Here is a 17502-nt window from a genome sequence, read left to right as displayed (position 1 = left end):
AATCTTTTCTCTTTTTTTGGTTTCTAATTTCTCAGACTGTTTCAAAAGCTTTCTGATGAGCAAGGGTAAGTTCATAAAAGCTTGAAAGATCATGACGCTATTTTTTGCCTCGTTTAAATTCGCATGCATGCACTGTAGCTAAAAACTCATGCTAGAAGCAACTTGTGCATGCTGCTTTGTTCTGTGCTTGAGCAATTTACATAACAAATAAAAGACTAAAAGCTATGTATCTGGTAAAAGTCCTCAGACATCTAGGATTGTATTAGTTATGGTTATCAGGCATTTTGAAAATAGCTCTGATATTTTATTCTATCTGAAGTACATGGTGTTCTATATTTAAATCGGGCTCTAAAGCATTCAGGTAATGTGAAGCAAGATCAGTAAATATTTCTTTTCAAAGACAGCACAGTTAGAATCCTGAAAGTAGTTAATGACCTGCACGTGTATCATGGGAATGACTGAAAAATCTGTCATTTTGAAATAGATTGCAATACAATATCAAATGATTCCCGGAGTAAAAACTGCAATTTAATACATTCCATTGATAGTTTTTATGAGTGTCAAAATCATTTGACCTGCTGTTTATTACTTCGCATTGCACATCTTGACTGTGATGGTAATACCAACTCTAGTAAGACTTGAGAATTATTTTACTTAACTAATTTGTTCTGACAAGGTAACAGTTGAACCAAAGTAAATAAGTAGATAAATAATGTGAACAGAGTATTCTCAGGGTTATGTGTCTAAAGTTTTTAATAAAAGTGGTGGGCTTTCTGAATATTTTATGGTTTTTTTTAGACATGCAATTATTGTATTCTCAGTGGTGAACTGATTGGTTAGTGCCATGTTAAATTATGGTAACTTACATAAGCTTGTTTACAGCTTACTGTGGCTCAAAGAGAAATTTTCAATTTACATGCGTGATGGCATGTGAAGTATTTAGTTAAGTATGGTACTCTATATTTTCTGAAGAGGAAAGAAGAAGTAAACGTATAAATATGAATATGTGTTTGTATGTTTATTCATCTGTACGTTTTTTTCACTCAGAGGCAAAAACTGGCAGATGACTACAGGCTGCCAGGAGAAACAAAAAATTCCTGAAGTTAGATGTCAGTGAAGGGAGACTCAGTTACTTGTTAAATCTTTGAAGTTAAGAGTAGACTAGAAACTAACGTGTACCTTTAATTAGGTTATATTTTATTTGGGTCTAGATTTTCCTAATTTACTTCAAGCAGGCATAGAAATTCAAGTGCAGGTATAGAAACTCAAGTAAAAAACAAGGAAGTCCTTGTCATGTAAGTTTTCTTTAGTGAATTTGGGATGGTGTAAATGCTTACCCTAAACCATTTCTATATGCGATATGACTTAACTGTGAAAGAGAACTGCAAAAGAAAGAATTTCTGCAAAAATGCCCTTTGGATTTTTGCTATATTTGGCATTCTTCCCATTCAGAAAATAAACAAGCAAACGGGGATAATGAATTAATGCCCTAGACTTTTTTTTTAGAGGCCAAAGTCTGAAGTCTTATATTATGAATATAAGTAAGTTGGGCCTCTTGGGAGGAAGTGAAAGAGACTGGTTTGTTAATTCAGAGCTCTCTTGGTATGTGGGAGATTAGAGCAAGGCCCTGTGCTGAATCACTTTAACCTGCTTTTCTGTTGTACCAAGAAGCACTGCAGTGTTGAGTTGTACTAGAACTTATCCTAATATCTTTCCATCCCTTAAATTTTGTCTGGATAAGTACAAATGAAAGTGTTTTGAGGAAAAAAATAATCTGAAGTCTACCTTTCCTTTTGTATTATAGCACAGAGCCTTATGACAAAGCATATGCATGTTACTTGATGTCTCACAGATTTGAGGTCAAATATGAGTAGGAGTCTTGTCGTACACTTGAACAAAAAGATCTTTTATTCTGTTTAAATGGATGAACAAGAGAGACAACTGCAAAGGCTGGAAGTCAGGTGTATTGGGAAGGAAGTGAATTTTGAGGAACTGAGGTTGCAGTAAACTAGTAAGTAGGAGTTTGTGGGCAAACTTGCTGACATGTAAGAAATTACTGAGGTGATGACTGTAGACTTTCCTAACTTAGACTGAAAGTACCAAAGAGATTTGAGAAGGAGTGGTAGGCTAGTGGGGCCTGTAACATGATTGAGCTGGGTACTTAACAGTAAATCACTTTTCTCTTTTAGCAATGTGCATCAATAACTGAGCTGATTTTATGATTGTTCTAAGAAATGAAAGAATAGGAGAAGATTCGAAGGCTGTTGCTGAAGAGGAAAAGTGAAATGGAAAGTTTGGCTTTGGGGAGTGGGGAAGGCTTTTAGGGAAAAGAGATAAGCAAGGTCAGTAGAGTAAGAAGTTTAAACAGTAGTAGTAGGTATAAAGAATTATATGTAAATCATCAGCGAGAGGCTAGTTATTTCCTTAATCTGAATTTATTTGCTCAAATATGCAACTACTGACTTCAGTACTGGCAGTAGGTCCCAACCCAGTCTTACTCATTCAGCTGCCTGTATATTTCCTGCTCTGTTTAAAATAACACTTAGGAATGCTCAGTTGTACTAACATAAATCTCCCTCTCTTGAAGGTTTCACTTGTGAAACTTGTGAACGTAGCTGAGATGTTATAAAGCTGAATATTCTTTTTACTTTTTGATTTCTAGGAGTAAATCTTTGAATGATGTCAGTGCAGAGGAACAGCAGACATTGCGCAAAATTCGTTATGAAGAACTACAAAAGATAAAAGAACAGCTGCAAGAGCAAGATCTAAAGTGGCAAGAAGTAAATACTTGTTTTCACCCCACCTGATATGTCCTGCCAAGGGGCTGGATGCTGCTGCCAACATTTAGTATCCCAGAAAACTGGTTTTGGCATGTGTGGTAACTCATGTGGTTGTGCTCTGAATTGATGCATTTCATGCAATTATGAGTGTTTTTTGGGGGGAGGGGAATATCTATTTAAGGCAGAATTGAATTTATTTTTAATATTGTTACAAGTTTCTGATCAGTGTTTCAGGATATGATTTGTATATAGTGTGATATCACAGTAAAGTCTGCAGGCTTGATTTCTGCTGACATAAGATTTAGGACACGGTTTCATATGTTGTCTGAAATTTGCAAATGCTTTTTTTTTTTTTTTTTTTAATGAAATGTTTGGAATGTCTGAGTACTTGATCCTTTGGGAAAGGAAGGAAATAGTATTTCCTTGAGCAAATTCTTGAGGCTCCTATTCCCCAGTAATTCTGTCTTAAATTTAGTGTATAAACTGACATGATAACGTTGCACAGCATGGTAAGGTTATCTGAAGACCTTTACTTTTCTTTTTATTTTTAATTAAAATCTGTGATTGCTAATGATTACCAAGTAGAGGTTGAACTTAAAAACAGAGTATTAAGAAAGCACTTTATTGCTGTTTGTTTAGTGCATTTAGTACTTCCTTAGCTAGCTCTGGTATTTCATGGAAAAGATTGCCAATTCGCATTGTGGTTTTACAGACATAGGATATCTATTTCTATGGGTTTTTTTGTTTGTTTTCAATTTAGAATTTAAGATGTGTTTATTCTCAAGCTAATGTATCAAGGTAACGTACTGGCAATTTAAAAATTTAAATGATTAAAAAAATCCCCACATCCAAAGCCTAACAATAAATTCACATGCTATCATATTTGTTTTCAACTATGTGTAATTGTGTGATGTATTTTAGAGCAAAAAGGGGGAAAAAAAAGCACACTTACCAGTTAGAGGAAAAGTGCATGGGAAAAATGGCCTTGATACAGACATACAAGTAAAATTAGGGCACTAGATAGCATGTGATGGGATGTTTCTATGGGCTTGCAAGATCTTGAGAAAATCTGATTCTATACACTCATGTGACTCCTGTAGGATCTAGCAAAGTGGAAGAATCGCAGAAAGAGCTTCACTTCAGAGTTGCAAAAGAAAAAGGAAGAAAGAGAAGAAATAGAAAGGAGAGCCTCTGAAGTTTCTGATAGGAGTAGCAAGCCACTGAAAGAAATGCAGCAGGAAAGGTAATTACCCTAATGGGAGTATTAAATTGTAGAACTTAAATCTGACTTTTATTTTCCTTTTAATTCTTCAATGGTTTTTACTTGCAAGTTGCAATTGATGCTTTAGAAATCTCAAAAGTCTTAGTTCCAAATTATAGTCTAAAAATCTAGGCAATTGAACAGCAAAATATGGTCTCCTAACACATTGTTTTCATAGAATATTAAACAGTTCTGCTCTGTAACTGATTCTTTATTCCAGCTATCAATGAATGTGCTGTGAAGTCAGTATTTGTCTCCACTTTAAGAAGTTTAAAACAATAGAAAATTAATGTAATTAATTGCCTTTTTATTTTTGGATTAGCTTAACTATTTCTCTTTCCTCTTACGTTTTATTTGCCATTTTCTTTGTAACACGGGATAAGTATAGCCAGAGCTGTTATGAATTTCACAGAACTGTAAACTTCTTTACTTGTTTTCCTCTTTATCCCCAATTGTTCCTCTAGGTATTTACAGAACAAGACTCTCTGAAGAGAGAAAAGTGCAAATTGAGTATTGCAGTACTAAATGATTCCTTTTTTTTTTTTTTTTTAAGTGAGTGAATAGCTGAAGTGAAGGAAATATGCACATGGCATATATTTATAAAGAAAGCTTAAGGGTATCTTAAAATAATATTTTGACTTATGAGGACAGCAATTATAGTCTCTTGAAGGAAAATATGGGTTCAAATTGTATTGAATGTCCAATATTGCCAACATCTTGAATTTGAAAATTACATGGTAAAGATTATCTCTTTTAATGCTGCTCATTTGTGATGAGAACAAATAGCAAAAACATAAATAAAGAAAAACACCCTGTAATTTGTTATCTGAAGTGCAGTATGGCATTTTCAGAAAGCAGACACCCCAACATAAGTATGTATGTAGTTCAGGTGGCCTTCACTACATTCTCTTCTCGACAAAATCAGAATTTCTGAGAATGTGCAATTTGAATAGCTCAATTTCTTTCTTTCTTTATTTTTACAAAGAGATTTCTGTCTTGGTGGCAGCCTTTTGATTTGACAGTAATATGCCTCAGTATTATGGAAGTGTTGAAAAATGGGTGGGTGTGGGTGAGGAGATGAACTTGAAATATATTTAAAAATTAATATTTTTAAACAATGCTATTCATTTCAATTTATCAGAGATGTGTTTCTCAGTTTATGCTCTGTTATGAACATTTAGTAGTCAAAAGCCTTAGGTCCTACCTGTCCATCAGTTCACTTTGGTATTTTAATGAGTTCTGTCTTGCAGGGAACAAAAATATGATGGCAGATGGGTGTATTCACTGACTGATGATGTGTTTACTGAAGAAAAAGCACCTACCACACGATCAACAGTGAAAGATTACCTGTTTGAGGAAGAAACCTCCTACAGCACTAAGGACAGCAAAAGCCAGTATGCTGCTCAGAGAAGCAAGGAGAATCTACCAAAGCCAGAGAGCTCTGCCACACGTGAGGCTCCTGCTGTCTCAAAGAGCCTGGCGGAAGAGCAGAGCTCAGCTCTTTTGTCTACGCGCTACTCGGTGAATGCTCAAACTGGGTCAGCTCAGGTTTCAGCTTCTCTCCCTAGAAGTTACCAGAAAACTGATACCTCCAGGTTAACATCTGTGGTTACACCAAGACCTTTTGGTGTCCACTCCAGAGGAATCTCCTCACTTCCACGGTCGCTCACGGTAAAATTCTTTAGTTCTGAAATTTGTAAATGTTGAGTGTCTTAGATGGCTGATTGAACAGTAGAATGTAATGATCTCCTTAAAAACAAAACAAAAGGCTCTGCTTTTTGTTGAAGGCTGTATTAACAGAGTAGGCAATTCTGTCCTTGTGTTAGATATTTACTCGTTTTTATGTCCTTAAAGGAGCTTCTAGAAATATGTCTAAAAATATTTTTGGTGGAATAATCTTTTTATTACTTTTAACAAATCTCCTTATTGTTCCTTATCAAAAACTTGCCTTTCTCTGATGTAATTGTCTGAAATGTCTTTAACAATTATGTGAAATTAAAATTTTCAGTTGATGTAAATTTCTTTGGCTCTACTGACTTTGAAACTGAATCTTTACTCCAGCCTAGAATTTGCCTGCTCAGTAAAGCACTGAGACATAGAAATTGTTCTGATATTATTAAATTATTATTTTAAAAGTGGGTAATTACTAGTGGGTACATTACTAAGTGTAGTGACTAGTGACTAGAAGCTGCGTGAAAGGGAGAAGTATAGGAGTATTTAGTTAAATATTTATACTGCTGAAAGATTAAGGACTTTTAAAAATGGTTTTTACCAAACTGTCATTTTTGTTCTAGATGGATGATGCTCAGAAATACAATGGAGAAGTGGAAAAAGCTAAAGGAACTCAAATTTTAACCAGCAACATGTTTTCACTACCAGACTCTACATACTCTCTCTCCACCAGTGTACTCAGAAGGAGAGGTGAGGAGGAAGAAGAGGAAAAAGAAGGTGTTAAGTCAACACCTACTCCTAGTTTGACATTACCTGTAAAATCACAAGACCGAGATGCTGGAGATAGTATTCTTAAACCAGAGTATTGTTCTCCTCCTGATTCTGTTTCACTTGCATCTTCTGCAGAAAATGCGAGTCTGACAGAACATGACGATTCAAAATCCCAGGTAAGTGTGGAAATCACTTAATCACTTAGTGTAACTGGATGCTGCAGCAGAGTTTAAATAAATAAATGCTGTTATACCTCATGCAAATATTCTTTAGTGGTAAGAAAATATTGCATTTGATTTAATTCACAGGAAAGAGAATTTGGGAAGAACATATAACTGGCTCTTCTCTTGAGCTCTTTTCCTATTTTCTACCTGTCCTATGCTTTTATTTAAAAATAAAATTAGAAATAAAATTAGTTATTCTAAATATTCGGTTTGATACCTGTGAGATTTCTGGCACTTACCCAATTAGCTAATTGTGCTCACAATGAGGCATGTTGATTAGGTGAATGGCCTAAGCTGCTGTAGCATTCATTTGCACTTTTAAGCAAACTGGTGGTGGAAAAATAAAGATCAGCTTTTCAAAGGCTAGCCTTAAACATTAATATCACAATGTTCTTTTTTTTTTTTTCTTTACCATCAATTGTGACTTAAGCCTTTTTTTGTTTTTGTAATTGTATACTTTAAATTATTCTAATTGTTATTCACACTGAATTTAAAGAGAAATCACCACCTTTTGTACACGCTTATCCAGGAGCTGGTTCTTTCAGTGCTTTGGTTTATATATATCAATGCTACTTCAAGTGATCTCATATCACACTGGAATAATGAACAGGAATAGCTTTAATTGTCACCACCTTTCTGCAATCTGTATTGATGCCATTTACACCCAATGACAAATGAAAGATGAGTTCTTTGTATTCCTGATGTTGCTGTGCAAGTGAATTGTCAGTAGCTTTAGTGGAGATCATAAAACCTTGGATGCTGATCACTGAAATCACTTCACACACCATCTTTTTGTACATTCAGTCACTTTGAATCATCCTTCCCAATCACCGGTGGAAAAAGGAATGCTTTAATACTACTGATACTCCATAGCAATTGTAATGAAGTTATACTTTTCTGAAACTGATTTTTGAATGAGGAAAGAAATCATGACTGTTTTCTTTTTTCTTTTTTATATTGTAGTAAAAACAGGCAGAGAAACTGCAGTTCTAATCAGTGAAAGCATAGTTTAGATACAGGTTCTTTTCATCACTTCAAATGAGAGCAAAATGTACTAAATTCTTTTTTTTTTCCCCTCTATGATTGGTCACAAAGATATTAAACGTCCTGCCTGTAAATGAGGAATGTGTTTAACCAAAAAAAAAAAAAAAAAAAAAAAGCTGCTTGTGTAGTGCTTCATACAAGCTATAACTTAAGGAATGCAAGTTTTATTTGGCACGTTTGTAAATCATTGCCAGAGGTGAGAAATTGATATAGTTCACTAGGCAATCTGAGCAGTAATGCCAGGTTTGTAAAGTACTAAGTGTCTTGGAGATGACCTGTCCAAATTATGAAGCTCAGTATGCAAAGTTGCATTACTCCTCCAACAAGGTAGGTTTGAAAAAGAGCTTTGTTGGGGTGGTGGAAATAAAAAATAATGATTGTAATTTCCAGGAACACACTCAAATTCAGAAGCTTTCTACATGCTCCAGCCCACTGTGTTCACCTGTCTGTAAAATACCTGTGAACATGTTGTGTTACTTGTTTAAGGAGTTGATAGGAATAGGAAAAAAACAAGGTCTATTTCAGTGTGGAAGCTTTTGCAAGCTAGGAGCTCTATTTATGATAGGACAAGGGGAATGGTTTTAAACTGAGACAGGAGAGGAGGCTTAGGTTAGATATTAGGAGGAAGTTTTTCACTTAGTGGGTGGTGACACACTGGAACAGGTTGCCCAAGGAGGTTGTGGATGCCCCATCCTCTGAGGCATTCAAGGCCAGGCTGGATGTGGATCTGGGCAGCCTGGTCTGGTGGTTGGCGACACTGCACATAGCAGGGTGTTATTTAAACTAGATGATCATTGTGGTCCTTTTCAACCCAGGCCATTCTATGATTCTGTGACTTGATAGTTTCAAGGGTTGTGAAAAGGAGTGTTTTGGCATGAATTTACCTGTAACATAAGGATAAACCTCAGATTTATTGCCTTGAAATTCTGCTGTCTTCTGCATCCGTTACTTGGATCCTTCAACAGCCTCCCCTGGCTGCTTCCTGTCCTGAGACTCCAGCTGCTCTCTGGTGCTTTGACCAACAGAGAAGCCTTGGGGAATGGAGTACGAGTATAAATTTATAAATATTTGCAGTTGGAGAAAATGAATCCTATCCTTTCAGAGGATTAGTTCACTAGGTGACTAAAATGTAAATGTACACTTAGTGCATGTGCAAGTGTGTGGGGTCTCTTTGGTGTATGCATTACTGGAATATGTTTATTGTTTTTGACAGAAATCTAAAGTATTTTTTCCTTTTATAACAGTATCAATTTCTTTTTAATGAAGTGAATAGCATGCATTTGGATACTTTAATTGTTTTTTAATGAATTCACATTAAAATGTTAATGTATGCACCACATGTTTGTAATATATTGTGAGATTGTACGCAAGCGTTCCAAAATATATTCCAAGTTAAACATGTCTGTAGTTTAAAATGTAAATGTCAGGTTTCATTCTGGTTTTGAAAGCATCTTGAAATTCCACTAGATTGGGAAAAACTGGATTTTAGCTAATTTTTGGATTACTAGGTTCTCCATGACAAAATCTATGGATAACTTGTAGTGTTTGGCACAAAATTAAAAAGTTGATTGTTCACCCAAGTAAATCTAGCTGCAACATTGAGCCTGAAGGATACTGATGATGGTTTGGCTTTTTTTTCTATACTCGTATTTTACTGATGATCTGTCAGGAGGCAGTGAATTCCACACATTTACAAGGTGGTCCATAGCAACCCATTTAAATGTTTTAATTTCCTCATGCTATGTTTTGTAGCATTATTTTATGAAGCATTTGAAATGAGAAATGTATGGCTAAGTTTATTCTAAGTGAACACAAAATACAAAAGAAAACTGAAAACATCCATTTGAATAAAAAACAAACTAGTTAGTTAACAGAGTTCAGTGCTGTTTCCTTTGTCAGTGATGCTAATAATAGATGATTAAAGTGCACATTGTGAGTCGCCTTGCTTATTTAGTGGATAAACTTTCCCTCATTTAGATTCCTGTGATACCAGATACTGTAGTGTCATGTTTTATTTTTCAGGAACAGTACAGTGAATTGAGAATCAGTATGAACCAGAGACCTGGCTACAGTCACAACTTTGGGTTTACAACAAATTGGACTTCTTCAGGGGCCTTAGTACAGACAGTTGAAGAAGGTAAATGTCTATTTAACTGTACAACTGTTCATTCTTGTATTTAGTTTGCAAAGGCTTCTGAACTGTGTACTTGCTGTATGCTACTAATGTCTCAAAAACCTCAGGTGGGCAATTGAAAAATTAATTTTTTTTACTCGTTTATTTCGGTCAGCCTTCATCTCTTCAAATAGATTTTAGTCAGAATATCAAAAGGCATTTTCCCAATCAATAATGTTTTTATGTCATGGAAAAGGTATAAATGGCTCCTTTCAGCTTATTTTTAAGATTTCCTCTGTATGTATTTGTAAAGGAATTGAATTGTAACTTGGTTGGGAGTTAGTATTTTTATTTTACCTTAGTCACATTGGATTTTGGAGACAGCTGATATTTTTGGGTAGTTGCAACTTCTAAATTGATTTCCTATGCTTTTTTTTTTTTTTTTTTTTTTGGGGGGGAGGGGGGGGAGGGGTGGGGGATGTATTACTCTTGGCAGAAAGGATTTTTTAATTTATTTTTTTATTTTTTTGGTGAAGTGAAGAATATGTAACCATTATTATTAAGTCTTAAGTTTCCTGCTAAGGAAAAGTTTGGTTTTCTTAAAAACAAAACAACCACAGCAAAATCCATTATGCTTTTTTCTTTTTCTAGACAGTGATCTTTAACATTGTTAATAATAGTTAGGCAATAATTAATTGTACCTTTTCTTATATCAAATGTTCATTTTGAGAGAAGAGAAATAACTGGTAATTTCTCATTTAGTTAATCCTCGTTATGCTTTCCATAGAGGAAAATACGTAATCTAACTGCATTTACTGAACACCCTTGATTTTCATTTTTAAGTCAACTTATTGACCTCTCCTTGTTATAGCTGGGCACTTCACATAATTAGATTTTAACTGTTAATAATTGCTTTGCATGAAGAATAACTCCCCATTTACTTTTCCTGCTGTTAGGATTCTGTTTTAGTTTTGTTGCTGGGAGGAAAGGACTGTTTATATTCACTGCAAGCTGTAAATGAGAAACTTGGTACTGAATATTCCTGCTTGTCATTCACAAAGCTTTAAACAAGCTCAATCTCTTGGATCTGGAGGCAAGGAGAATATTAAGGCCTTGAGACTGTTATCTGGCTTATGCTGTATTACCATTCTCACAAGGAAGGTTGGAAACTATATAGACTAAATAGGGAAATTTTAGTGGACTGCATCTCATTGGTATTTTTATCTATAGCATATTTTTTTCTCTCAGCAATCGACTAATATTGTATCCTTAAGCAGTACAGCAGTCTGAGTGTTCACTTAAAGGAATAAGGGATGAAAGAGATGGATCATTGAGGAGTAATATGTACTTCATCTGAGGGCTCCTGAATGTTGTTTCTGGCTTCTAAGAATAAATTATAGGATAACAGTGGTTGGAAGGAACACCTTAGGAGATCACTTAGAACAATCTCCTGCTTAAAAAAAGTATCAAAATTGAATTCAGATCATGGTCCAGGGCCTTATCCAATAGGGTTTGAAACCCTCAGAGGATGAAGACTGCTTAGGTTCTCTGTACTATCACCCATCTGTTTGTTCTGTCCTGTACACTTTAATGTCCCAACTTTGTTACCAAGATACTGTGTCTCTTAATATGGTCACAAACCCTATTAAAGTCAAGGTGGATGACATTTACCTTTATGCTCTCATTTGTAGAACTGGTTATTTTGTTGTTAAAGGCACCCAGATTCAGCAAGTGTGATTTGGATCTGCAAGTGCTTGCCAGCTGCTCACGATCATCTGTTTTATAAGCACAGAAATAACTTCAGGGAAAACTTTCTCTTGTTATATTATTGTATTTGTTATCCTAACTAGCCAAATGACTTTCTTTTGGCAATAAACAACACTTATATTATTGCTTATAATGACTCTGCATTCAACATAAGCCTTTCCTTCAAGTAATTTTTAAGAAAACTGCTCGGCAAGTGAAATTAACCTTCTGTATGTATTCTCAAAAAGCTTATTAAAAGTTAAATTTGTAACATGTTCCAGTGAGTCACATTTGCTACGTATAAAAGATTGGTTGTTTTCTACAGAGATCTTCAGCCTTTATCCTAAAAATTACATAAACAGGAAGCCCTAGAAAGTCATTAAATCTTGATGTTGTTCTGCTAGCTTGCCCTCTGCCCTCTGTAATCGTTATTATTTCAGTTCTTTCACTTTCACACACCCTATTTGCTATTGTTTCTTGAGATTGCATTGAACACTCACTGGCACGTAAGATGAAGTAAATTTGCTCTGCTTCCTACGTGTTCTTGCATATCTGAGAATATGAGTTGGTACTTATCTGTAGCAGTACCAACAGCTGGGAATAAGTTAGAGATAAATAAGTGTGTGTGGAAAATGGTGAGTATTTAGTATTTATGGAATTTATTATTATTATTTTTTTCCCCTTGGGTAAGGCTAGTAAGAAAAATCTGCTTTCAGGGAAATTGGTTTAAAGCAGCTGTACTGTGCTGGTATTATTATTATTGTAATCTAAACTAAATTATTTACACTCATTAAAAAGAAATTATCAATAAATCCTAATGTTTTAAAGGAATTGGACAGAGGGAGGCAGTTGGCATCATGCAGCATTAGGCACCTGAATAGCCAACTAATATCTGTAGGCTTCTCTGGATGGCAAACCAGAGTAGGAGCCTGGTGTGGGTGCTTTGGTTTACACTCCTGAGAAGCCCTTTCATTCACAGACAGTGCAGGCAGTGTGAGAATACTAGCTGGCTAAGTTACATGCAAAAAAAAAAAAAAAAAAAAAAAAGAGCAGTATAATTTATCTGAGCTATGTTAAGTATACCTTTGCAATCTAGGTTTGGATATACTTTTTCTGGTGACATGGCAGGAAATGTGAAATCTTAAACTTGTGTATTTTCTGAAAACCTCAATTTATAGCCCAGAGATACTTTTCTCATCTCTGAGTTGGGTCTCATCCCAGCTGACCTATTTGAGTTAAATGGTCACCTTTTTGGCTCCAAGCACTCACTCATTGAGCCACAAAACAATTTTGAGCCTGAGGCATTCTGTATATTTTGAGCATTAAATTTCATCTATATGTCCAAACTGTATGGTACTGTCTTAAATGGTGATATGAGGCAAATGTTTACTGACTATTATTGAAAGTAGTACCTTCAATGGCAGTATCTTCAAAAGTATCTTTAAAATCACATTCAGTTGGATCTTCAAAGCTATTAATTCATTAACAAATTGACTAACGAGATATAGTTTTTTTTCCAGTCAAACCTTTCTTTCTCCAAAAGAAAGCTCTATTTTTTATTCTATACTAGTATTTAAAATAATGTGTGTTTTGAGAGTTTTGCTGGTAACTGTTATCAGTCCATGCTTTAAGAGTGCAAAAAAATAGAATATGGAGCTGTGCTCTTCCATCATAGGGTCATCATTTCATTTTTTTTGTGTACTATGAAGGATCATTGCTTAGTTCACTATTAGGAAGCATAGCTTTCCTTCATTTCATAGTGTATTTGGGTGGTAGGAAAATCAAAGCTATCTGAATCCATAGTGTATGATCCAGACTTCAAAAGAATTTTCGTAGTGAGTCAGAAGAAGGTTGGATTGAAGCATACGGTGTCTAAATGTACTGTCATGTTTGTCTACCTTTCTTTCTGGTAACATAATATAGCATTGTTCTTGGTATATTTTGAATAATACGTGTGCATTTCTTTACTTAATCTGGAAAATGCTTTAGTTGTGTAATCCACATTTGTTCTGGTAGGGGAATTATTCTCAATGGAAGAATCATTCAGCTATAATTCATAAAATTGTACTTTGGGAAGACCGTTTCTCAACTTGCCTGTTTTCTGAACCATTAAAACAAAACAAAAAAAGAAAAGAATGAGAAGGATACTGCTTTTGTATGTGCTCTGTCCTTAGGCTAGATTACCTGCCAACACATAGTAATAGGTGAAAGAGTATAAAGTGCATCCTGTCTTGCAAAATATCAGTAAAATTCAAAGTCCAAGTTGCAATAAAATTTGTAAGTGTCTTGTACTCACTGGCAAAATAAATACAATCCAGAGAATTCTAATAGGACAGCACCCGGCAATATTTTGAGTGAGTCTAATTGCCAGTCAATTCAGAGCTAAAAAACTATCTTAGCAAAGCAATATAGCAGCATATTTTTGTCAATCAAGCCCAGAAAATGTAAATAAGAATATAAGAAAGCCAGCTCATACTGGAATTAACAGAGTGGAGTCTGGTTTTGTTGGTTTTTTGGGAGGACAAATAAGAGGATTATCCAAACATAAGTTGAATTTCAGCAAATTTCTGCTACAGACACTGTAGTGCTGCCTCTCTCTGTTACTATCCCAGATTATAAAGGTTGAGGCAGGAGTGGGCTAACCAGAAAGCATTGTTAAATGAGATAGCTGGAACACGAATGCTTGCAAACCCAGAAAGTTCTTCATATTTATGTATCAGATTTCAACATTACATTAATATTAGCTGATTTTACTGACCTTATACTCACAGTGCGATCAGTTTTTCTGAAGACCTTTTGAATACCCACCAATAAGCATTTCTTTGACTGAATTATTTTTTTCTTCCCATCATAAATGTGTTTAAAAAATAACTGTGATTGGAAACATTTTTTTCCTTCTGTTTTCATCAGATAGCCCTGCAGCACTTTGTCAGCTGCAGGTAGATGATGAGATCATTGCTATCAACGGCACAAAGGTTTCACAAATGGACAGTAGTCAGTGGGAAGAAGCCATCACCAGAGCATTAGAAACTGGAAACCTGGTCATGGATGTTAGACGATATGGAAAGAATGGTGAGTTGTTTCATAGGGCAGGTACAGTATGCTCTGTAAGGCAAATAGGCTTTGTCTCTGCTGTACCTGACAGCTGAGTCTCCTTATTACCCTTACAGTAGTAATACGTATCTGAGCTAAGTAGTTTGCTAGTGTGTCTGTTGCATTTTAACACAACTTGGCTTTTTTTAACCGCTCGTGCATTGGAAATGTTTTGGCAAGCAAATCTACTAAACATTAATTTACTGACCTCTGTCTGGTGCTCGGACCTGTTTCTAAGAGGAGGTGCAGTTAATAAATAAAATGCTCCACCAACACACAAGGGAATATGAAATTTTATTTTTTCTGCCATACCACAAAAATGACGAGGGGATTAGTTTCCAGAAGATAATTTTTAAAGCCCTGTCCATCAGTCTTCAGCTCCTCCTTTCTTCAGTGAAGGAGGGGCTTTTCTGTTTTCTTCAGGGAGGGTTCTTGCTGATATATGAACTTGTAGTTGATATAGCTCCTCTGTGCTGTAGTTTTGATAGTTGACCCGAACACTGTGATGCTGTAATCTCTCCAAAATGGTAGTACCCATCCAGACTTTCATCCTGGCTGAATTTGTTGAGCTCTTCAAGCTTCCTGAGAATTTGATCAAGTGTTGGAAATGTGACTAGTGATTTAATTGAAAGTGGAACGTCAAAGCATTACTTTAGTGGGAAGTAGAATAATTTACCAACAAGTGAGGAAAAACCAGTGGAGTAGGAAAAAGATGAGTAATGCCTAATAGCATGAATTAAGATTGAAATTGTTGCAGAAAAGCTAACTTAATAAAACTTAGGGGATGGGGAGGGGACTGGGGGGAGGTGGCGTAATGGACACTAAATGAAGATGATGGTGACTTTTTTTTTTCCTTACCTTCGTCAGTTTTTCTAGTTTAGACTACCTTTTTATTTTTTGCCCTGTGTGTTTCCTGAGTAGCTTGGACATGAAAATGACACTTCACTGGATAGTGTATGATTCAAACTGTACCTTGTGTGAGTAAAGCTGGAAGAACTTTCTTGATCCTTACTAATGCTGATGAAATAGTTTTCAATGAATACTAATTACTCTCTAATGTTGAGTTGCTATAGTCCCATGTTAGCAGAATATTTGGTGAACTCTTACGTGGCTTCTAACTAACAATTGTATTTTTGGGGAAGGCGGTCTTCTCATAAATGCCCTTTGTCCTGTCTCCACAAATTCCATCTGATTTGTGTCTCTCCCTCTTTATTTATGTGTTTCCTGAGTTATTTTAATGTGTTTTCGCTAACTCCTGTTCTTTGACATTACTGTCTATGTTAATTTCTTGATCTCCACATACCAAAAGACTGGGGCAAAGACCAGCCTTCCCTGCCACATGTAAGGCATAAAATCCTCAATCTCACCAGTATGGGTACCAACATTATAGGTACATCTGATAATAAGTGGATTGATGCAACTTCTGGAGAACGCGTTTCAAGTGTCTCAACCATATCAACAAAAAGAGAATTCTCCAGCAGCCTTCAAAGTTCTGTGAGTGTGTTTGAACAGTTTTGGGATTTGGGGGGGAAGAAACAAGTGAAAATCGATCGGCATGAGGAAGGGGAGAACAGAAAAGAAAAGACCTTAGAAATCTTATTCTTAATTTGCATTGTTAATTCTAAGGAATATGCAGGTTTTTGCAAATACAATATTAAGATGCTCTGAGAACTTTCTACTCTGTTCATACGTTTATGAAAAGTATTAAAATATTTGAAGATTATAGTTCAACTAAAAGATATAGACTATTTATCCTTTAGAAAATCATATTACCTCCATTGTTAGTGTAAATTAATGTTGCAGTCTAGAGGAACAGTGAGTATGTGCTTTCAAATGACTGGCAAATAACTCCCAGCTTGCCAGAGGAGCAGCTGAAATGGAAGATCTTGGCTTCCGGTACTTTATTGCAATATCAACTACCAGTTCACAGCTGGTCATTGATCCCTGCAAAAGCTTACAGTCATTTTATCATATAATCTACTCGGAAGTTTTAGTTTTGTATGCTTCTGTTGAAGTTTTTATATTCTGAAATGTTTCAAGATGGTACAGTTTCTACTGGGGCACTGTTTAATTGAATCAACTTCCACAAATCTAATAAGCTTGAGCTCTTTTTTTTTTTTTTTTTTTCCAGGGAACAGGAACAAAATTGATAAATGGCATGCAAGGAGATCTTGGATCTAATGAACAAAGAGGTAAGCTACCATTGCTTTTCATCTTCTAATTGTATGGGTTTTGGAGCAAGCACAGATACTAAACCTTGTAATCACTACAAGTTTTGTACTGTGGCTTAAGTGTGAGACCTTAATGAACTAAAAAGGTATCACAGATCTAATTGCATCCAAACTGGGTGTAAGTGGCTTCCACAATATGCTGAGCAATTGGAGACTTGACAACAAGAAGGTGACAGATCCTCTGTCTCAGAATTAGTTGTTGTAAACTTGGTATAGGGATAAGGATGAAAAAGCAAAAGACGACACAGAATTTGTTATAATTGCTACTGCATCATGTGAAGCCTGATTCAGTGTAAGTATCAATTTATTTCACTGCTCTGGAATAGAGTGAAATAAGTATTGTGGGTTTTCTATTTCATTTATGAGGATTTTGGGAGGCATGAAAAATGTTGGCAGTGGTTATTTTTATTGTTTTGTTCTTGTTGTTGTTTGTTTTTATTCCTGAAGAATGATATTGATGGTTCTGATATGAATAATAATTAGTTATGATGCTATGAACCATTATAATACTACCTGATGACAGTGAGAGAAATCAGGTATGTAGACTTCCTAATGGAACAGAAATTAG

General features: G+C 35.4%; 1 protein-coding gene across 10 annotated transcripts in view; it reads left to right on the top strand.

Moving 5' to 3' along the window:
- The window catches only part of LMO7 (LIM domain 7), a 128540-nt gene that overhangs the window by 92121 nt on the left and 18917 nt on the right, over positions 1 to 17502 (top strand). For 7 of the 10 annotated variants that reach the window (XM_090130658.1, XM_090130666.1, XM_090130630.1 and 4 more), the window contains 9 exons: positions 36 to 65; positions 2663 to 2780; positions 3881 to 4023; positions 5292 to 5712; positions 6336 to 6659; positions 9774 to 9888; positions 14521 to 14682; positions 16013 to 16197; positions 16835 to 16895. In XM_090130658.1, coding sequence (XP_089986784.1) covers positions 36 to 65; positions 2663 to 2780; positions 3881 to 4023; positions 5292 to 5712; positions 6336 to 6659; positions 9774 to 9888; positions 14521 to 14682; positions 16013 to 16197; positions 16835 to 16895 — 1559 coding nt within the window. The remainder of the gene's footprint in view (positions 1 to 35; positions 66 to 2662; positions 2781 to 3880; positions 4024 to 5291; positions 5713 to 6335; positions 6660 to 9773; positions 9889 to 14520; positions 14683 to 16012; positions 16198 to 16834; positions 16896 to 17502) is intronic. The other 3 variants (XM_090130649.1, XM_031608099.2, XM_090130624.1) reach the window with 3 other exon arrangements.

The sequence above is a fragment of the Phasianus colchicus genome, chromosome 1, assembly GCF_987193195.1.
Source record: "Phasianus colchicus chromosome 1, bPhaCol1.hap1.1, whole genome shotgun sequence".
In the NCBI taxonomy this organism is placed as follows: Eukaryota; Metazoa; Chordata; class Aves; order Galliformes; family Phasianidae; genus Phasianus; species Phasianus colchicus.
The sequence above is the reverse complement of the archived record's forward strand: the minus strand, read 5'-3'. Positions and strand labels throughout refer to the sequence as shown.